This window comes from Rhinopithecus bieti, unplaced genomic scaffold (assembly GCF_001698545.2).
Source record: "Rhinopithecus bieti isolate Rb0 unplaced genomic scaffold, ASM169854v2 scaffold_25394, whole genome shotgun sequence".
NCBI lineage: Eukaryota > Metazoa > Chordata > Mammalia > Primates > Cercopithecidae > Rhinopithecus > Rhinopithecus bieti.
The window spans coordinates 430,152-452,790 of record NW_016811676.1 but is presented as its reverse complement, the minus strand read 5'-3'; the positions used below and the strand labels follow the sequence as shown (position 1 = coordinate 452,790).

Here is a 22,639-nt window from a genome sequence, read left to right as displayed (position 1 = left end):
ATCTGCCTGCCTCAGCCTCCCAAAATGTTAGGATTACAGGTGTGAGCCACCACGCCCGGCCTCTTCCACCTTCTTGAGATAACCACTGTTAATATGTGTCCGGTATTCTTCTTCTTCTTCTTTTTTCTTTTTTGAAACAGCATCTTGCTCTGTTGCCCAGGCTGGAGTGCAGTGGCATGATCTTTGCTTACTGCAGCATTGAACTCCCTCCCTCAACTGATCCTCCCACCTCAGCCTCCCAAGTAGCTGGAACTACAGGCATGTGCCACCATGCCTGGCTAAATTTTTGTATTTTTTGATAGACGTGGGGCTTTGCCATGTTGCCCAGGCTGGTCTTGAACTCCTGGGCTCAAGTGGTCCACCCACCTCAGCCTCCCAAAGTGCTGGGATTATAAACATGAGCCACTGAGCCTGGCTCCTGTATTTTTCTATAAATACATATCTTATATAAAGAGAATCATTCTATGATACTGTTTTAAGCCTTCTTTTAACAATATAATAAGAATGTCTATAATTATGTATCTACAACATCACTGTAAGATCTTCAAAATAAAAAATTTTAATTATCAGAAAATACTTTATAAAATATATCTGTGTTTTCTAAAAAGAGAGCAATCCCAAAATAATATACAATCCCAAAATAATAATATTTAATGAGAAGCAGGACTTACCTAGATAACTTATGTGCTACTTAACACTTTTCTATATTTTTCAAATATGTCCACTCCCCAAGATAACTGCCGCTAATATTTTGGTATATTTCCTAATAATTTTTGTTTTGTTTTTTGAGATGGAGTCTCCCTGTGTTGCCCAGGCTGGAGTGCAGTGGTGCAATCTCAGCTCACTGCAGCCTCTGTCCCCTGGGTTCAAGTGATTCTCCTGCCTCAGTCTCCCACATAGCTGGGATTACAGGCACCCGCCACCATACCCGGCTAATTTTCTGTATTTTTAGTAGAGATGGGGTCTCACCATGTTGGCCAACTGGTCTCGAACTCCTGACCTCAAGTGATCTGCCCGCCTTGGCCTCCCAAAGTGCTAGGATTACAGGTGTGAGCCACCACGTGGGCCCAGCTAATTTTTTTGTATTTTTAGTAGAGATGGGGTTTCACCCTGTTAGCCAGAATGGTCTCTATCTGATACTAACAAGTGAGCAGAAATCCTTAAAACCAGTCTGTTCAGACCCAGTGATAGCCTTAAAAATGGTTCACTTCCTGACCCAGTGACTGTACTTCTACAGAATTGAATCCTGAGGAGGACTCAGACAGGGTCACAAAATAATTCAGGGGCTCAACTGTTCACCACAGCATTATTGATGCAGTGTGAAAAATCAGAAATAATCCAAACAGCCCATTGTTGAAGAATAAAAAAACCCACAGCAGTCCCACATGAAAGCCCATCATATAGCCATCAGTAATGTGGGCAGATGACCACCAGACACTTTTAGGTGATTTAATCAGGATGCAAAATCCTATATAGCATGAGTCCAATCATGTTTTGAAGTATGCTTTTAAAAATTATGGCCGGGCACGGTGGCTTAATTACAATATTATATTTAAATGTAAAAATATGCTTTTTTCCAAAAAAAAATCAAAATAAATTTTAAATCAAAAGGTTACGCAGTCTGGGCAACATGGCAAAACCCCATCTCTACCAAAAAATACAAAAGTTAGCCAGGTGTGGTGGTATGAACCCATAGTGGTCCCAGCTATTCGGGAAGTTGAGGTGGGAGGATCCCTTGAGCCCTGGAGGTCCAGGCTACAGTGAGTTACTGCACTCTAGCTGAGACGACAGAATAAGACCCTGTCTCAAAAGAAAAAAAAAAAAAGATAGGTTACCAATCATATTGAAGTTTTAAAAGAAAAAATTCTTCTTAATATAGCCATCATTAACATTTTGACTAATCTCATTCCCACCCTTTTTTGAATTTTACATACTTGCAATAAAAGTATATGTAGTTTTTGACCAGGCACAGTGGCTTACACCTGTAATCCCAGCACTTTTGGGAGGCTGAGGCGGGAGGATCGCTTGAGGCCAGGAGTTCAAGACCAGCCTGGCTAACATGATGAAACCTCATCTCTACTAAAAATACAAAAATTAGTTGGACATGGTGGTGCAGGCCTGTAATCCCAGCTACTCAGGAGGCTGAGGCAGGAGAATTGCTTAAACCTGGGAGATGGAGGTTGCAGTGAGCCAAGACTCGTGCCACTACACTCCAGCCTGGGCAACAGAGTGAGACTGCATCTGACATACCAGTGCAAGCCTTTCATTTGACATACCAGTGCAAGCCTTTCTTCCACGTTGCTATATAGTCTTCAGAACTATAATGATTTGATTACAAATTATTCCATTGACTTATCAGAATTTATGTAACCATTTGCCTAATAACAGTGAGGTTATTTCCGTATTTTTACCTTTATAACACTGTAGTGAATGTGGACTATTTTCTTAGGTTCAGATCCCCGAAGTGGATGGACTTGGTCTGAATGTACATTTTTGTTCATTCGGATTTTTCACTAATTCATACTGGCCTGTCTTTAGGTTATTCTCAGTCATTAAAGCTTAATCTTAAAGGACCATGTGACAATCAGGACAGTTCCATTCGCAGAGCCTCCGTGGCTACTGGGCTGTCCTTAGTAACCAAAGGGGTCAGGAGGCTGTCTCGTTTGCAGAGTGACCCTTAGGGGGCTCCGGATGTTTCAGACTCAACACAAGAGTACAAAACAGAGCACTCTTCTTGAGTGCCGCTCTGGTTCCACAGTGAATGCACTCGGCTGCCACTCACAGAAAGCTTTTATTCCACAACCTTTGCCAGCAAGGAAGGAAAATATACAGAAGCAGGGAGGTAATCATTATGTGACCCCCTCCTTTTGTTTTCCTTTTCGTTTTGTAAGGACATCATCCACTAAGGATGGAAATGCATTTATGGTTTCTCCTTTCTGCTAAAGCAAACTCAAGCAGCTTCATTTTCAGAAATGCAGAATTGACAGGGTTTATAAATGCTGCTTTGTTGACTGTGAGCCGTGCGGTTTGGCCCCAGAGTTATCTCAGATAGCACAAATAAATCTGGCGGCCTCCAGTTGTCTCAAACTGAGCATTAGCTCCTTCCCCCGTTGTCTCCCTCCTTGCAGAATTTCCTCTTGGCCTTCAGCACAGACTCCCTCTTCTCATTAATATGCCCTGTTAACTGCTGCCAAACCTCTAGCAGTTTAGTGCATATGTTCCCTTAATCATTTCTCTTTGTTCTAGAAGTCTGTGTTTGGTTTCTGAACCAACCTTTTTCCTGCCCCTCCCATCAGTCTCCCTGGCTATAGCCTATGACTGTCTACCATCTACATGTTTATTTACAGAACATCCTAGATTGCCTTTGCAGTCTGCTCGCAACATGCTAAATCGTCCCCTCGACCCCTGCCCCATCACCTCGAGAGCCCTGGGCCTTAGGAAGCCAGGTGGAGGGTTGCTGGACCCTCTAGAAAGCAGAGGTTCCTGAAAGACAATGTTAACTCCCTGCACAAAGACTCCTTCTTAGATTTTCTGCTGGTCCAACACAAGAAAAGGACGCTTTCTTCTTGGACCCGGTGGCGTACAGCACACTCGATCTCAATGAGTTATTCATCGTGTCCAAGAGAAATACTTCGGAGCTGTATTTCATGTGAGATGGAGTGGGCCTGGCACATGGGCGGCAAGGCCGGCCTGCTCGCCGAGAGCGTCCTGTGCCTGTTCCAGCAGCCGTGTGGGAAGACAGCTGTGTCACCAGCTGAGCCCCTGCCCTGTGTGTCCTGAGGTCTTTTAAACACGTGGAGGGTCTTCTGGGCTCCTCCTGTCCTGACTGAGGTCTGCACGCGCCGTCAGACGGAGCTCCGTGAGCCATCGGTGCACAGTGGACGCTGTTGTTTCTCTCTGCTTTTAAATATTTTTCTTCTCTTCCCGAGTTCCAGCCATTTGTAAAGTTCCACCCAGTTTCTGTAGCTGGGAGAGGAGGATGATAAGCTTCTCCGAGCATGGTCTTTCTTTAGAGTTCCTTTGTCCTCAGCAGGGCCACTGTGGAAGCCTGGAGACTTATTATTAGAAACTTTATGTTATGACGAAATGCCATCTCTTCTGCATCTCTGTCCTGGCCGCTCCCCTCCTTCCAAAAATAAATAAATCAAAGAGGCCCTCTCATCTGCAGTGACAAAGAGGCCAAACCTGATCTTTGTTCTGTTGATGGATCCTACCTCGAACTGCACCTGTGCAGCACCTGATCAGCAATTCTCAGGCATGCAGAGAGAAACTATCCTACCACGGGGTTACAATAGGGAGAGCGCGGCTTGCAGGAAATTCTCAGAGTGGGGGTTTTTTTGTGTGATTTTTTTTTTCTTTCCTTTTTTTGAAAAAAAGTTAATATCCACTCATTTGGTGAGGATGTAATGCACTTTTCTACCTATCCCCCAAAGGAAAGTTTGTGTTCTTTTCAATGAAACCATTTTAAAAGCAGGACTGAAGCCGAAAACGATGCAGGGTTCTCCTGCGTCCTCAGAAGGTGTGGATTTATTTACCATAGTTAAATCATAATTAGTTCTCAGGGGATAGTATGTCTTTTAAACGGCTTTATTGCCACCATATTGGTTCTCTGAATAATCAGAAACTTCTGTTAAGATTGTGTTCTAGTGTTCGAACAGAAACACACCCTAAGTAGGAACAAATGTCGGGAATTGCTAGTTGTCACTTGAAGAAGGTACACACATTGGGGCTGGGGGGAGAAAGAACTTGGCAGGATATTCTGATGAAATAGAATCTAACCAAGTCTTAAATAAATGGAGTAACGCTCAGGCAGGTACACACGCCCCCTCCCATGCTCTTTTTTGATATTAAAAGGTGCTTTCTTCATCTCTTTTCATTCTCACAACTGAGGTTAGAAAGGAGGGTGATATCCCTCCTGGCTCCCCATTCCTGAAGGCCAGTGGAAACCACAGTTGGCCCTTCCGTGGCCACACACCCTCAGATGCATGCAAACCCTGTCCCTCCTGTGTGAGCCGTTGGTGCCGCGTGCGTGTCCATGTCTGGCCTGACCACTCCTTCCCCCTCTTCGCAGGTTGATGTTTCAGACACCGCAGGAAATGGGCTTAATAGCGATCGCAGCCCGGCAGACCCAGGGCAAAGGTCAGTCATCTTTTGTGATCATTGCTGTTGCTTTTGTTTCCTAAACTCTGCAACTCCTGTGGCCCAGGAGCCCATTGAATGTGTGTGCTGAATATCTGGGGGACTCAAGTTAGTAGTTTCTGTTTTCATAACTGCCTGGATTAGAGGAAGAGGAAGAGGGAAGCACTGATCAGAAGGTTCAGCCTTAGTAGAACCAAAGCATTCTCTCTAATCACCATGCTTATGAATCACTGGACATTTGCCTATGATGGCAAATGTGACCTACGTGAATTCCGGGCTTTGCAATTTGGGAATCCTCACTGTGCTCTAGAGACATTTATTTTCCTGAAGGTTCCCCATAAGGAGCCTTCTGTGTCTGTACCGAGCATCACGTGGGAGGCCTTTTGCATGCCAGTTCCCACCCCAGCCGGCCCTGGGGTTGCATGCACACGGTGGGCTCTGCATCAGTGCCCATTCACACAGTGACCACAGAGAAGCAGAGCACTGCCCAGGGCTCCACCACCTGCAGATCCTGGAGGCGATTGCCCACATCCTCCCAGACCCATCTGGGGTCTGACCCTGTACAGGGGCTGCTCCACGGGGCTTGGTCCCTCCCTGCCCCAACAGTTGCAGTGCCAGGCTCACCCAGATGTGCTTCTCACTCTCACAGGCTCTTAGGACTTTTTAATAAGAACCAAAGAAATAAGAAATCTGCTGTTCTCCCTTCTTTCTCCTGAACATGTCTTTCAAACATAATTCAAATGGAAAAAAAAATTTTTGGCAAAAGCTATGGATCTCAATATGTGAAATTTTTTTTTTTTAAGAAAAGACATTCAAGAAGAACTTTGATGAACTCTACCTCTCATTTGGATTCTTCTATTTTTCTAACTTCAATTTTAAGAAAAGTAGGCCAGGCACGGTGGCTCATGCTATAATCCTAGCCGAGGAGGCCGAGGCAGAAGATCACTTGAGTCCAGGAGTTCAAGACCAGCTGGGACAACTTAGCAAGACCCATCTCTTAAAAAAATACAAAAATCGGCTGGGCACGGTGGTACTCACCTGTAGTCCCAACTACTTGAGAGCCTGAGGTGGGAGCATTACTTGAGCCCAGTGAGCTGTAATCGCGCCACTGCATTCCAGCCTAGGTAACAGAGCAAGACCCTGTCTCTTAAAAAAAAAAAAAAAAAAAAAAAATGGAAGGAAGAAAGAAAGAAAAGTAACAACTCAGTTAATATCAGGAATCCCTTTATAAACAACTTTGTTGAAATATAATTCCTCCATTTAAAGTATATAGTTCTGGCTGGGCGTGGTGGCTCATGTCTGTAATCCCAACACTTTGGGAGGCCGAGGCAGGCAGATAACTTGAAGTCAGGAGTTCAAGACCAGCCTGGCCAACATGGTGAAACCCTGTCTCTACTAAAAATACAAAACTTACCTGGGGATGGTTGCAGGCACCTTAATCCCAGTTACTTGGGAGGCTGAGGCAGGAAAATTGCTTGAACCCGGGAGGCAGAGGTTGCAGTGAGCCGAGATCACATGCACTGCACTTCAACTAGGCAACATAGTGAGACTTCATCTTACAAAATAATAATAAAAATAAGTAAATAAAGTATGTAGCTCCGTGGCTTTTATTTAATAGCATATTTGCTGGGCTGTGCAACCATTGCCACAATGGGAATTGCTTCTAAACAGTGGCTTCCAGGACCTCTCCTGGATCAGTATATATCAGTTCAGTTTCCCAATGTCTGTGTTGCCTTCATGACCATATGGTGGGAATTAAACTGATAGTCATGTTCAGACGTTGTAAGACTCTGAGTCATCAAGGCACAAATGATATGCTCACAGAAGCAGAACATTATGCTAATTATTGGAAACGTTTTCAGCAACAGAGCTCAGATTTTAACCAGCTATTCTTTTATTGAGTTAAGCCCAGAATATAATAAGCATTGTAATACAATAAGAAGTGTAATAAGTCCAGGTTTATTTGAGTGTGTGGCCCTGGCATGATGTGTGTCTGTGTCTGTCCACATGGCAAGGTAGCCTGTTTCCCACTGCGCACTGTGTTCCAGGACGGGGAGGGAATGCGTGGCTGAGCCCCGTGGGATGTGCTGTTTCTACTCTGCTCATCTCCATCCCACTGAGATCCCAGCTGGGACAGAGGATCCCGTTTGTCCAGCATCTGATGTCCGTGGCTGTCGTGGAAGCGGTGAGGTCCATTCCCAAGTATCAGGTAGGTACAGTTCAGTCCCCCTCTACGACCCTGTAATGCGTGCAGAATCCGGCTTATTCTTGTTTGTAGCATGTGCTTGCATAATTGGTGGCTGTAGAACCTCAGCCTACCCTTTGCACAGCTGGCAACAAAGTGCCCTCAGAATTTTAAGAGCGCCACCAGGTGCTAATGCTGCTTCAGACTTGCCCGAATGCATTCATTCCCCAGAACTCCCTTTCTACCCAGTTTTTTAGATTTCTCAAATAGCCTGATGAGGGCAATGCTTTAGATTTTGGGTTTTTTTTTGTTGTTTATTTATTTATTTTAATTGAGACAGGGTCTCACTCTGTCACCCAGGCTGGAGTGCAGTGGCACTATCTCGGCTCACTGCAGCCTCCACCTCCCAGGCTTAAGCAGTCCTCACACCTCAACCTCCCGAGTAGCTGGGACCATAGGTGCACACCACCACGCCTGGCTATTTTTTTGTATTTTTAGTAGAGATGGGGTTTCACCATGTGGCCCAGGCTGGTCTTGAACTCCTGAGCTCAAGCAATCTGCCTGCTTCAGCTTCCCAAAGTTCTGGGATTGTAGGCATGAGCCACTGCACCTGGTCATGTTTGTTTATTTATTTATTTATTATTTATTTATTTATTTTTTTGAGACAGAGTCTCACTCTGTCACCAGGCTGGAGTGTAATGACGCCATCTCCACTCACTGCAATCTCTGCCTCCAGGGTTCAAGCGATTCTCCTGCCTCAGCCTCCCGAGTAGCTGGGACTACAGGCGTGCACCATCACACACAGCTAATTTTTGTGTCATTGGTAGAGATGGAGTTTCACCATGTCGGCCAGGATGGTCTCAATCTCTTGACCTTGTGATCCTCCCACCTCAGCCTCCCAAAGTGCTGGGATTAGAGGCGTGAGCCACTGCGCCCGGCCCCGTGTTTGCTTTTTGATTGAAGCACTGGATGAGGTTTGCTTGTTGGACTGGATGGAAGTTATTCATCTGCATTTTCTGTTGAAAAGGGTTATTTGGGGACCTAAAAACCTTTCTCATTTCCTGCCTCTGTTTCCCAGACTCTGTGCTCTAGCAGCGCTATCCTTTATCCACTGTTGACCACATACAATGTGTAGGTCCACTTGGGGCCATCTTCCCCCAGCTATTAGGACCTGTGTGCCTGCTTCTTTATTACTGTTGGATGTTTTGTTGTCGGTTATTAAAAAGACAAGCAACAGGGAATGATTAGCTTACTGACCGAAGCATTTTCTTCTGTACTTGGGCTTCACGTCCCACAGCCCCCTCCCAGATGTTCCTGGAAGAATTCCATATGGGTATAAAGAGGAGGTTCCTGCCTCCCTCCCCCAGCAGCTCCTATGTCAGGCTAAAGAGAAATGATTGGATTGATTCCTGGACCAAGGTGTTAAGAGCGTGACTCTCAAAGGAGACTTGGAGGCCCTGTCATCATTTCATTGAAGAAACAGTCCTTCTCACTGCCCCTTAAATCCCTCTGTGATGTATTCACTGTGTATGAATTTTTGGTATTCCTCAGATGTAGTTAATGCTGACGTCTCTGTTTCCTGTATCACATCACATTGCTGAAACGGATGTTTACTACCAGCCGCCCAGCATCCTTGCATGTCTGATGGTTTGGGGCATCATACCATTACAGGGCTTCGGGTGCCCGGCCTTTAGCACCTGAGCTGTGCGTTCTGTCTAGCAGAAAGCAATCAAAATAGAAAGTCTTGGCCGGGCACGGTGGCTCATGCCTGTAATCCCAGCACTTTGGGGAGGCTGAGGCAGGTGGATCACCTGAGGTAAGGAGTTCGAGACCAGCCTGGCCAACATGGTGAAACCCTGTCTCTACTAAAAACACAAAAATTAGCCAGGCATGGTGGCAAGTCCCTGTAATCTCAGCTACTCGGGAGGCTGAGGCACAAGAATCGCTTGAACTCGGGAGATGGAGGTTGCAGTAAGCTGAGATCGTGCCATTGCACTCCAGCCTGGGCAACAGAGTGAGACTTCGAATCAAAAAAAAAGAAATAGTCCTGTCATGGGAGAAATTATCTTTTAACTCTAGCAACAGGTTAGTCTTAGGAAAATAAGTAAAGCAAACACTAAGCTGAGAACATTAAATGAGTCTGTTTGGTCTGTTTAGCTTTTTCATGGCTTTGACTTTGACCTTGGAGCCTACTAGTTCCCTTAGCCAGCATTCTTGAGGGCCTGCTATGCGCAGAGGCTGCGTGCGCCAAGCACTGGGGGCCAGGATGGAAGTGGGAAGTTTGCCTTCAGCAGTGAACGGGGTTGGGGTTTGTGTTCCCATTCTTCTTAAGAAGTTTGTATCAATGTTCTATCCCTCTTCCATAGTCAGCTGCCCAGCATCACCTGTGTGATGGGACATTTGATTTTGAATTGGGTTTCTTTTTTAACATAGCCAGGTTAGCTGACACAGAGCAGCTACTAGATGATTGAAACAGGCCCCTGTTGTTTGGATTTCACTTTCTTTATGGCCTTCACTAGGACCCCAACTGGTCCCTAACCAGATGTCACCATCAGCACACAAATCATGACCACCCTCTCCAGGCCCAAGGCGGCCTCACTGGGGTGCACCCATTCCTTCCAGAGCCCGCCTTGGGGTGCCCATTCTCACTCCTGCTCTTTCTTCTGTCCATGAAGTACCCCTGGGTCCTGTACCCTCCCTCCACCCACACACCCTTGCCCCTGCTCTCTTCTCTGCTTTTTTTTTTTTTTTTTGAGACAGAGTCTTGCTTTGTTGCCCAGGCTGGAGTGCAGTGGCATGATCTCCGCTCACTGCAAGCTCCGCCGCCTGGGTTCCTGCCGTTCTCCTGCCTCAGCCTCCCCAGTAGCTGGGACTACAGGTGCCCACCACCACGCCCGGCTAATTTTTTTGTATTCTTAGTAGAGACAGGGTTTCACCATGTTTACCAGGATGGCCTCGATCTCCTGACCTAGTGATCCCCCCGCCTTGGCCTCCCAAAGTGCTGGGATTACAGGCGTGAGCCACCACGCCCGGCCTCTTCTCTGCTTCTTAAAATTCTGTTCATCCTTAAGGCCCAGCTCCAATGCTGTTCTTAGACCCTCCAGCTACTTCCAGCTCTTTCCTCCAGCACCATCCAGCACTTGCTGTGTTGAAGCCTCTTTTATCATTTCTACCGTGTGTGGCTTTGAAGAGGAGTGATGTGTGTTCCTGTTCCGTCTCCCATGAAGTTAGTAGCTCTTCGAGAGCAGGATCTGTTTCATTTTGGTCTTTTTTTTATGTGGGAGGATCACAGCAGCTGTTGGAATAAATGATTGCGAAAATGAAAAATAAGCACACAGCGCTCCTCTTCATCTGGAAATGCTGGTCCTGCTTACCTGCGTGAGAACCCAGAGTTTCATGAACTGCTTCATGAGCCGATGAGATCTGAAGCCATGAAGGCGAGCTGGAGCCCAAGTGCAGGGCCCGCCCAGGCACCAACTGTCACGCACGCACGTGGCGGAGGAGCTTGACAGCTCTGGGAACTCTGCAGGTGTCCTCCCACCGCCTAGGCAGGGGCTCATTCCCCTGGCCATGGCACTGGTACAAGGGGATGTGGGAAGGCAAGAGAGGAGCAGGAAAGGGAACGGGGGGCAGTGACGAAGAGCAGAGCCTCCTAGTCACAGGTTTCCTAGAGAAGACTTTCTCAGCCCGGCGCTATTGATATGTGGGCCCTGGCATGTTTGTCGTGGGGATGTCCTGTGCCTTAAAGGATATGTGTCAGCATTGCGGCCTCTACTCTCTAGAGGCCAGTAGCACTCCCTCAGGCTGTGAAAACCAAGGAAGTCTCCTGCCAAATCCACCCCTCTCCCGCTGAGAATCCCCATTCTAGAGAGAAAAGAAACGTGAAGCTGTTGATCAGTTCCAGGTCATTGCGCACCCCCCATCCTTGGTTTACTTACACTTTCTGTTCTCCTGTGCTCCTATTCCTGTATTTTTTCTCTTAGCCTGAACTGCTGTTTTAAAGCAGATGAGCTTCCACTATGCTCTAACTGGCCAAAGTCAAAAGAAGGCCTGTTGGAAGGAGGAAGGGGATTTCATGGAAGCAACAGGCCACGTAGCATGGGATTCATCACCCAGGCCTGGTGGCGGAAGGGTTTGAATCTCAGCTCCGTGGTTTTCAAGTGGTATAACCTCAGGCAAGCCACATAATTGCTCTAAGCTTCCGTTTCTCCCTCTGTTCCCTAGGGATGCACTGGCACCAACACATGGGCTGGGTGTAAGTAACACGTGGACTAGTGCTGAGAAGGCACTCAGTGCCATGCCTGGCCTGCGATATGGGAAGACCAGCACCATGGCCCTCGGAAGCCATCAGCTACTCTCTGCTCCCTTAGCTTTATTTTGCTGAATGTTCTCTTCCAGCCTCGCATCTCCAGACAGGCTTCCTTTACCCACACATGGCACAGCCTGGCTGCCAGCCCCAGGTCTAGAACACCTGGTGGTTCTGACACCCACTCAGCTAGCCCAGTCTCTTGTGTCCCAACTTCAGAGTCACAGTGGATAGGCAGAGGCCTGGGTGGCCTTGTTCAAGACGCTGTCCACTCTCGGTCCATTCCGTGAGCTGATGACGGGGAGAGCCTCCCCAGGCCACACCATTCAAGATGAAGAGGTAGTAGGGGCCACATGACAAGTCCAGTTTCATTACCCGGGTGAACTTCTCCTCTGTGTCTTCACAGCACTCTTTTTTTTTTCTTTTCTTTTTTTTTTTTTGAGACAGAGCCTCGCCCTGTCGGCCAGTCTGGAGTGCAGTGGCGCCATCTCGGCTCACTGCAACCTCCACCTCCCAGGTTCACATGATTCTCCTGCCTCAGCCTCTCAAGTAGCTGGGATTACAGACGCACACCACCACACCCAGCTAATTTTTTGTATTTTTAGTAGATACGCGGTTTCACTATGTTGGCCAGACTGGTCTTGAGCTCCTGATCTTGCGATCTGCCCGCCTCAGCCTCCCAAAGTGCTGGGATTACAGGCACAAGCCACCACGCCCCACCACTGGCTCCTACTCAAGACATTTCTACCTGCCTTTTGTGACCTTGGTTAATTCTGGGCCATCTTTCTCTCTCAAGCATGGGTTCCTGAATGGAGACGGACCCAGAGATTACTATTCTCTCCCCACCCTCTGGCCCTAGCATGTTAGTTAGCTACTCCATGGTGGTGGTGGTGGTGGGCACTGACATAATGAACTTCATTTACAAGGCAGGCATCTTCAGAAGGGGTTTTGGATGATGAGAAACAGTGCTGGGGGATGGGGAGGAATGCTGGGGTTTATGCCAGTTGTTCTTCAGGGTTTTTACCTCCTGGCCGCAAGAGGCACTTCAATATCGGATTGTCCCAAAGAAGTGATTAGCTATCTGGAAAAGAGGAGAGGACAAGGCCCATGTTACCTTGGTTTCTGCTTATCTTCCCTTAGCTCAGTGACTTGCCTGGGCCCCTTGTGTCCTGTGACTGCTTAATTAATGTGCAGATTTCCCTTTAGGATATCAACTTACGAGTGAAGTGGCCCAACGATATTTATTACAGCGACCTCATGAAGATCGGCGGAGTTCTGGTTAACTCAACGCTCATGGGAGAAACATTTCATATACTTATTGGTAAGTTTCAAAACCTTTCCCCAGCATTTTAGATTAATAAAACAATAAAATAAAATGCTTGATGGCAGGAGCAGATGATCATATGAGATTATTTTGAATCTTGTAGTTTTAGAGCAGGGTATAGATGCAGAGAGATTGGTCGAAAGCACTTCACAGAGTTCAGCATTTTCTGTGTGTTTCCATGGAAACCACCAAAGTGGTATCATATCAAGCAGGTATGTTCTTAATCCTTCCACACTCCTGCTGTGAAATTTGAAATGGCGAAATTTAACATTTTGACGTATCTATTCTGTAATAAGAAAAGGAAAATAAATTTCTTTCTTTTTTTTTTTTTTTTTTTGAAGACCAGAAAGGTCCCCCTCGCTTTTGTCGCCCCAGGCCTGGAGTGGCAGTGGCCATGGATCCTCAGCCCTCACTGGCAAGCCTCCCGCTCTCGGGTTCACGCCAGGCTCCTGGCCTCAGCCCTCACCAGTAGCTGGGACCTACGGCGTCGCCGCACCTGCCCAGTCCGCCCGGCTAGTTTTTTTGTTATTTTAGTAGAGACGGGGGTTTTTCGCTTAACCACCGGTGGGTTTCGGCTAACACGGTGAAAGTTAATTTCTTAAATAGTTCTCCTGGTGTCTTGCATTCTTATCCTGACCTTCCTGGACCATGAAAGAGTTGGCATCATTTTAACCTTCAGAAGAAGCTGCAGGCTGTTCAAGGCAGGGTAAAGAATCCCTGTTCCGGCCGGGCGCGGTGGCTGAAGCCTGTAATCCCAGCACTTTGGGAGGCCGAGACAGGCGGATCACGAGGTCAGGAGATCGAGACCATCCTGGCGAACACGGTGAAACCCTGTCTCTACTAAAAAAATACAAAAAAAAACTAACCGGGCGAGGTGACAGGCGCCTGTAGTCCCAGCTACTCAGGAGGCTGAGGCAGGAGAATGGCATGAACCCGGGAGGTGGAGCTTGCAGTGAGCTGAGATCCGGCCACTGCACTCCAGCCTGGGTGACAGAGCGAGACTCCGTCTCAAAAAAAAAAAAAAAAAAGAATCCCTGTTTCACCTCAGCACATCCACATCAGGCAAGAAGATGGATTCAGAGGCGACCTCAGAAGTCCTTAGGTTCCTGGCCGTCCAGTCATCTGCTTCACTCTGTGGCAGTAGAACCTAACCTGTGTTCAGAAACCAGCAATGGTCGAAAAACATGTAACCATGTGTTTCAGGTGCCAGCCAGGGAATACAAGTTCTGTGTTACCAGCTCTGCCACCAAGGGGCAATATTATTCTGGGCAAGCTACTTCATACACTTATAGCTCCATTTCCTATCTTCTTCTTTTTTTTTTTTTTTTTTTTTTTGAGACGGAGTCCAGCACTGTTGCCTGGACTGGAATGCAGTGGTGCAATCTCGGCTCACTGCAACCTCTGCTTCCCAGGTTCAAGCGATTCTCCTTGCCTTAGCCTCCCAAGTAGCTGGGAATACAGGTGTCCGCCACCACACCCAGCTAATTGTTTTGTATTTTTAGTAGAGACAGGGTTTCACTATGTTGGCCAGGCTGGTCTCAAACTCCTGACCTCATGATCCATCCGCCTCCGCCTCCCAAAGTGCTGGGATTATAGGCGTGAGCCACCGCATCCAGCCTCCCTCATTTCCTATCTTTAAGTGAGTAATTGCAATTGATGCAGAGATTCCTAGGTAGGAGCCACAGACAACAAGGAGGCGCATGGATGGCTTCAGGGAGCTAATGAATGTTATCAGCATGGGGTAAGCAAAGGCCAGGCGTAGTGGCTTGAGCTCATAATCCCAGCTACTTGTGAGACTGAGGCAGGAAGATCACTTGAACCAGGAGTTCAAGGCTACAGTGAGCTGTGATTGAGCCTCTACACTCCATTCTGGGTGACAGAGTAAGACCCTGTCTCAAAAACAAAAAATAGGCCGGGTGTGGTGGCTCACACCTGTAATCTCAGCACTTTGGGAGTCTGAGGTGGGTGGATTGCTTGAGTCCGGGAGTTCGAGACCAGCCTGAGCAACATGGCGAAACCCTGTCTCCACTAAAAATACAAAAAATTAGCTGGGCGTGGTGGTGCGTGCCTGTAGTCCCAGCTACTCAGGAGGCTGAGATGGAAAGTCACCTGAGCTCAGGAGGTTGAGGCTGCAGTGTGCTATGATGGCTCCACTGCACTCTAGTCTGAGCAACTGGAGTGAGACCCTGTCTCAAAAAAAATAAATAAATAAATAAAAATAAAAATAAAGTAGGGGAATGAAACATTTTCCTATGGTGAGAACCCATAGCTTTTACTGAATTCTGAAGGCCATGGGATGAGGTCTCTGACTTTGGGGATTTAGAGCAGCCAGCAGGGTGCTCACTGGTTCTTAGAAGGACATAGCCTAAGTGGCCAGTAGTCAGTGTTGCTACTCATCCTGGGAATTCGTTTTCTGAACACAGGAGAGAATTTTCAGTGCTATATGGCACTTAATTTAATGCGTTACAAGCATTCAGTAGGCGCTTCAGTTACTGTGCGCATGGAATGGATGAATACATGAACAACTGCAAGCTCTGCCCCTGTTGCCGTAGTTACTTGTTTTTTTCCAGAGGTAATTGACATTGCTTTGTATTTTAATAGCCAGTATATTGTTTTAAAATCTGAGACCAGTCAGTCCTTCCCTTCACAAGGGAAACGGCAGGACACTTGCCGGAGAATGCTGTTGTTACAAATGGCATCGTGCTGTCTGTGGCGAATGTTTTGGGGATTTTTTTCTTAGAGTCACTGAAAACATGGTAGTTTTCTTACTGCCTAGTTTTTGCAGTATTTCATTTCTTACTGAAGACCTCTTCCAGGCCGATTCAGGGTCCTGCTGAACACTGAAGTTCAGCTTTTCTGAAGACACCGCCCTCTCCCTGGAGAGCATAGTGGTGTTAAGTAACTGCACAGATAAGCCTGTTCAGACGCCATCCCTGGTAACTCTCATGAAGCCTTGGTTTAGGAGCCTGTAAAACGTCCACTGAAAATGGGTCGGCGTCTTGCCAACAGCATAACCTTAGCACAAAGACTTCCAAGGATAAAGTATTAAAAGATGCATTCTAGGGTTATGCCATGACCAAGGTTTGACATTTCTGAATCCAGAGTTTACTTCCCAAATCCTGAATAAAACTCTCTATTTTCAAGCATGGGATCTGTTACTCAAGTAGGAGAAGAAACAAGAGATTGTATTCTCTTTTGGACTCAGTGCAGAGCTGCAATGCTTGGTAGACCACTTATTTCAGAGGCAACACTGATACGTTTTGTCCCATATTTAATAGCATCTGTTGAATTAAATTGAATCAAATGTGGCTTTCTTTTTTCCTACCTTCTTATTTGCAGTAAGGTTGAGATGGTTTTAGCTTGAACAAGAATAATAAAAGAAGGACAAAAAGGAAGATGGACAAAAAGATGTAAGTCATTCTTCAAGTGGTTAGAGACACGAAGTCTGAAATGAGGACAAGGAAGGAGGAAGTTGACAGTCAAGACTGTAACTTTTTCCAGGTAGCAGAGAGGAATGTGTGATGCCATCAACCGGCTGAGCTGCTCAATTGTTTGTTTTTGTCCAGGCTGTGGATTTAATGTGACTAACAGTAACCCTACCATCTGCATCAACGACCTCATCACAGAATACAATAAGCAACACAAGGCCGAACTGAAGCCTTTGAGAGCCGATTATCTCATCGCCAGAGTCGTGACTGTGCTGGAGAAACTGATCGAAGAGTTTCAGGACAAAGGGCCCAACAGCGTCCTTCCCCTTTATTACCGATACTGGGTCCACAGGTCAGTGCTGGCTCGTCTTCATTCTTTTCAGCTCCTTTATTAGTATCTTAGTAGTTCAGTATTTTTTTTTTTTTCTTCTTTGAGACGGAGTCTCGCTCTGTCCCCCAGGCTGGAGTACAGTGGCGCCATCTCGGCTCACTGCAACCTCTGCCTCCCGGGTTCACGACATTCTCCTGCCTCAGCCTCCCGAATAGCTGGGACTGCAGGCGCCCGCCATCACACCCGGCTGATTTTTTGTATTTTTAGTAGAGATGGGGTTTCACCGTGTTAGCCAGGATGGTCTCGATCTCCTGACCTCGTGATCCCCCCACCTCGGCCTCCCAGAGTGCTGGGATTACAGGCATGAGCCACCGCGCCTGGCCGTAGTTCAGTATCTTAAAATGAGGGACCGAGCGCTGGTCTGAATGATGATTTTCTGTGCCTCTATTGGAGAAAATGTATGGACACCACCTTGACCAAGTTGGCATCGCCAATAATGGAGCAAACGGGCATCTTATGCCTCCTGGTGGGATGCGGTGGGAAGAACCGAAATCATGAGAGAGTTTCACATTGGTTTAATCTGATTCTAATTGTGAAGAAACAATCAGATGCATCTAAATTGTCAAACCTTCTAGGTGACAGTGGTACTTGAGATTCCAGGCAGTGGCCTCAGCCTCAACCAGGGGCTACCGCATCAGAAACCCCTGGGCTGGGCCCAGCACCCTGTGTCATAACAGATGCTCTGGGGATTCTCACGCAGCTGAAGTCCAAGGGCCACTCACTGATTTACCACAACAGGCCTGTGCCCTGCAACAATGTCAGTGTCTGCACACAAACAATTGGACAAAAAAAGGTGGCAGAATTGTTTGGGATTAGAGAAGACGAAAGAGGCACGACATCTAAATATAATGTGTGTGATCCTGGATGGAGGGAAATATCCACAAAGGATATTAAAGGAACAGTGGGAATGACATGAACATGGACCTCTTGTATCCAGACTTTCTTGACTGGTCATGGTTAATGCTATTATAATTTTGTAAGAGGTTCTTGTTCTCAGGAGATAAAGTATTTAAGCAGAAAGTGTCACAATGCCTGCAGCTTTTAAAAAACTTTTTTTTTCATTTGTTTTCTATTTCTATTCTTTTTTTTTTTAGAGAGGGTCTTGCTCTGTCACTGGAGTGCAGTGGCGCCATCATAGCTCACTACTGAAACCTCGAACTCCCAGGCTCAAATGATCCTCCTGTCTCAGCCTCCCAAGTAGCTGAGACAACAGGAATGTGCCACAGAGCCCGCTAATTCAAAAAAGTGTTGTTGTTGTTTTTTTTTTGTAGAAGCAGGGTCTCACTATATTGCCCAGACTGGTCTTGAACTCCTGGCCTCAAGCAGTCCTCCCACCTTGGCCTCCCAATCTGCTAAGATTACAAGCATGAGCTACCACACTCAGCTGCAACTTACCTTTACATGATGCAGGAAAAAAAAATGCATGCGTATATGTGTTTCTATGCGAAGAAAGCAAGCAAATACGGAAAGTGTTTTCATCTGGTGTGAGAGTGGAAGAGAATATGGGGTTTGTTGTGCTGTTCTTTCAGCTTTTCTGTGATTTGAAATTCTTCAAAATAAAAACTTGAGGAGAAAATTCTATATGTTGAAAGCTGTGAAGAAGGACCTGAGTTCAGTATATTTGGAAAATATTCAAAAGAAATAGGATCAGGATGAATTTCGCTTGTGGCTGATGTGACCCAACTTTGTTTTATGAGATAAAAGATTGTTGCCAACTCAGGCTATTTTCCTCCAACCTCAGCCAAAAAACCTAGAGTTGCAGAGTGTTTCTTCAAAGTGCTGGGAGATGAGGAAGTGGCTCGAACCATCACGGCAGATGACCAGAATTAGGAGGAGTGACGTTGTGTGAAGAAATTTCGACTCCTTGTTGAACTTGCACCCTGCTGGTTATTTGAGTAATTCTTAAAACCATTCACCAGGGTGGAAGAAAGTCAGAGCTCAGCCCAGGCTGCCTTTTCCCCGCAGCGAGCCTCAGCCGTCTCCCCAGCACCCCCAGCCCTCTCATCATGGATTATTCTTCAGCTCATTGTCTTAAGCCGTCCTGTGACACCTCTCAGTGACCTCACGCTGTTCTTCCTTTTCAGTGGTCAGCAAGTCCATCTGGGCAGCACGGACGGACCAAAGGTGTCCATCGTTGGCCTGGACGATTCTGGCTTCCTCCAGGTTCACCAGGAGGGCGGCGAGGTTGTGACTGTGCACCCCGATGGCAACTCCTTCGACATGCTGAGAAACCTCATCCTCCCCAAACGGCGGTAATGTGGGGCGTCCCTGAGACGGGGCTGGGCCTGCCCTCCTGACTCACCGGGCCTGGCACCTGGGCAGCAGGCGAGGATGCCACTGGGCTGGGGTCCGAGCCCAGTGCAGAACCACCACCGTGAGCATTCAGCTTTCATCGCGGCCGCCTGTCCGTGCCCACGCATCTGGAAATCTAATTTAGAGTTGTAGGTGAATTTTCTCTTCCTGCAATTCATTTGTGAAGCCTTTGATTCTTTTTCTATGTTTCTGTTTTTTGTTTTAGGTTTGTTTTGTTGTTGTTTTCTTTGGTGTTTGAAGAGGCTCTGGGATAGATGGTTAAGAAGTAGAACATTAAGTTTAGGGAAAGCCCTCCCACAGGTGGGAGATCGCTCTCCCCTCTGGGGCTTGGACTTCTGTTTATTGTCAGGGGGAGTTTTTACATGGAAATGGCAATGGGAGAATTCAGATATTTTCCCAGTAGTGGAGACCTTTACCCCTAGTCTATGAAAAAACAAACCGGCCGGGTGCGGTGGCTCAAGCCTGTAATCCCAGCACTTTGGGAGGCCGAGACGGGCGGATCACGAGGTCAGGAGATCAAGACCATCCTGGCTAACACGGTGAAACCCCGTCTCTACTAAAAAATGCAAAAAACTAGCCGGGCGAGGTGGCAGGCGCCTGTAGTCCCAGCTACTCGGGAGGCTGAGGCAGGAGAATGGTGTAAACCCGGGAGGCGGAGCTTGCAGTGAGCTGAGATCCGGCCACTGCACTCCAGCCCAGGCGACAGAGCGAGACTCTGTCTCAAAAAAAAAAAAAAGAAAGAAAGAAAGAAAAAAGAAAAAACAAACCAAAATATGCTCTTGGGCCCAGGACAGTGGTGAGTTAGAGGTATGCTATCACTGCCTAAGCATCTGGGGAGGTGTTGAACTATAAGAACATGATTTGACACTTAGTCATTGTTCTGTGTTTTTATTCATGAAGGAAAGGGAAGGTAGACTTCCAAGAGTTACTCTCCCCCCGGTGGTGTGGCCCCATAGCGAAGTCTAAACACCTGTAGAGACACAGCTAACCCGTGTGGTTGCAATGACCTTGTAGAGGAAATCGGATAATTACTTTCACATCATTCAATGAGCTCTCCTTTCCTAAGGAAGTTTAAATGTCCTGAGTTAGGGACTTACTTTCTTAAGTAAATTTAAATTTACTGCATATTGTGAAGAGATGGGATCAAGTTCAGAATCCTTAAATGTCGGATTAGGCATCACTTGGATGAGGAGGTGGGCGATTTGGCTGTAACAGCTGGAGATGAAGGCACACTCATACCACATACAAGGGAGGACTTGGAGCTTTTAACCCAGTTTCAGATTCACTCTGAGATGTGGAGCATTCCCGCAAGACTGTGCAGCTCACAGGATATAGAAGACATGACATTTCACTCAGAAGTCACAGGGTTTTTGCCCCCCTGATTTACCCCATATTACCAAGAAAGAAAATGTTATTGATACTGAACACCATCAGTTCAGAGGGAGGATGTGTGTGTGCGTGCCCGCATATGTGTGTGCGTGCGTGTACGCACATAGCTTTAAAAGAAGATATTCAAAATCTGATGTGCTACGAGTCTCATGAAAGAACAAAAGAAAGGAAGGCTTTTGATATGCACTCGCTTTTCCCAGATGTACACCATGCCTTTGCCATGTCCCTCCTATCTCTGTTGAACTTATGAATCATACCCGTTACTTTTCAGCTTTAAAAGGCCAATTTTTGTCCAGTTTTCTCTCTTCCTGCCAGTCCCAGCTGAAATTAGTGGAAAGAAAGTTTGATGGCACTTTCAGCTTTGAACAAAATCCCTTCATTGTAAACTAGCACCATCTTTATCCAGGTCTTAACCCAGTCAGGCTAATTCCAGAAACTTGTGGTTTTTAGTATAAAAAATTTGTCTACCTTTAGCCAGGCACAGGACCACCCCATAGGAAGAAAAAATACCCAATATATATTTTTTGGAAATGAAACATTAAAAGAACTTAAAAAGTAATTTTTGGAAATGAGGCTTCAATTAGAATTATTATTCTCAAAAAAACAAAAACGAACAAACAAACCACAAAGAAACTACTCTTCTCCAAATGCCCAAGCCTTCTTTTGAAATTAGAAACTTAAATAAAATATAAGCCCAGAGCACCCCCAAATTACAAAATGGACTCACCCTTGAGAGGGCATCTGCACAATATCATCAGAGACAAAGATCTTGAGGCTAACGATGTAGGTTTCATTTCTCAGACTTTGTAATATAAGGCAAGCCCTCTCAGAGCTGCCACCATCACTTTTTGAATTTCTTTGGGGTTATTTAATGAAAACATGCTATGTTTTGTTTTAAGCTGAAGTCCTATTCTGGACATTCTGCTTTGGGGAAAAAATGTTATCATTTAATTTCCTTTCTGCAAATTAAAACTAATGAAGTGTGGCCTTGTCAAAGGATATGGAGATGTTCCGGGCATACTGCTGTGCTCTGTGCTTTCCAACAGGCGCTTCTCCGCCGCACAGGAGACCCAGTTGTCTGAGGGAGATAAAGCAGTCTTGAAGCAGATGCTGCGTTTTCCATAAATCTGATTTTGCCTCACGTGAACCAAAGACTCTCAAAACTCTGCTTCCTATAGAATTAGCTGAATAAAGGCATTTTACTGATAGCTGTTAGTGTTAGCGAAACCCGTCTACCTGCTATACCACACTCTCCAATTTGGGCCATTTATGCACCCTGCAACCTGGGAGGTGAAGGCGCTTTAAAGTCTTAATGGGAACTTGGCATTTTCCTCATGATCTTTGAAATGTGGTCACTAAACTCAGGATTGGCCTGTGCTTTTAGAACACTGGAGTAGCCCTTGCTTTAGAGGCTGTGCATTGAGTATTGACCGTATTTTGTACAAGGCAAGATATCCTCCCTTCCAGGCTGGTAACAGGTTTCAGGGGACTCTTGGGGAAGTGCCCCTAAAATGGAACACAGCAATAACTGGGCTTCCTGTCCCCACCCCCACCCCAGCAGTGCTTTTTGGCACTGGGAACTCTGCCAGGGAGTGGTGGAAGTAGGAAGGATTTGTGTTCGAAGTAAAATCATGGTTGAGTTTCACTGCAGCAGGCTGACATTGCCTCATGTGAGAGCAAGTGGCCCACTAGGTTGCGGGTGCACAGGCCCACATCGGGGGAGCACGGGCCACAGAGCACAGCCTCTGGGGTCCCCCCAAGCCACAGCATATGCAGCATGGTCGCCCCTTGCCCTGGTGTCTGGGAACAAAGAGAGGAGCCAGCCTCACCACACTGCTTCAGATGGAGAAGGGAGGTGGGGTGGGCGTCCATTCTCCAGATCTCTTTGCTCTTAACAGGCAGAATATGGGAGAATCCTTATTGCTGGTTAATCACTATGCATATTTGAAATAAAAGAAAATGTAAGCCTCTGCATTTTAACTTCTCAAGGAATGTCTCTGAAAAGAATCACTTTAAACCAATGCCTATAAAAAGCAAGTCTACCAAAATAAACTAAGACTTTCTATGTGGTTTGGGCTCAACCTTATTTTTACAAGTTTCATTTTAAAAGTAGGCAACTACTTTGGGTTACAGTATTTTATTCATATTTAAACATATTTTACAA

General features: G+C 46.4%; 1 protein-coding gene across 6 annotated transcripts in view; it reads left to right on the top strand.

Moving 5' to 3' along the window:
- HLCS (holocarboxylase synthetase) overlaps positions 1-19,595 on the top strand; it is a 261,748-nt gene extending 242,153 nt beyond the window's left edge. For 3 of the 6 annotated variants that reach the window (XM_017894632.1, XM_017894631.1, XM_017894633.1), the window contains 5 exons: positions 5,072-5,139; positions 7,188-7,348; positions 12,837-12,951; positions 16,521-16,734; positions 18,858-19,029. In XM_017894632.1, coding sequence (XP_017750121.1) covers positions 5,072-5,139; positions 7,188-7,348; positions 12,837-12,951; positions 16,521-16,734; positions 18,858-19,029 — 730 coding nt within the window. Of the gene's footprint in view, positions 1-5,071; positions 5,140-7,187; positions 7,349-12,836; positions 12,952-16,520; positions 16,735-18,857 lie in introns of all 6 variants that reach the window. The other 3 variants (XM_017894630.1, XM_017894635.1, XM_017894636.1) reach the window with 2 other exon arrangements.
- The last annotated feature ends 3,044 nt before the right edge of the window (positions 19,596-22,639 follow it).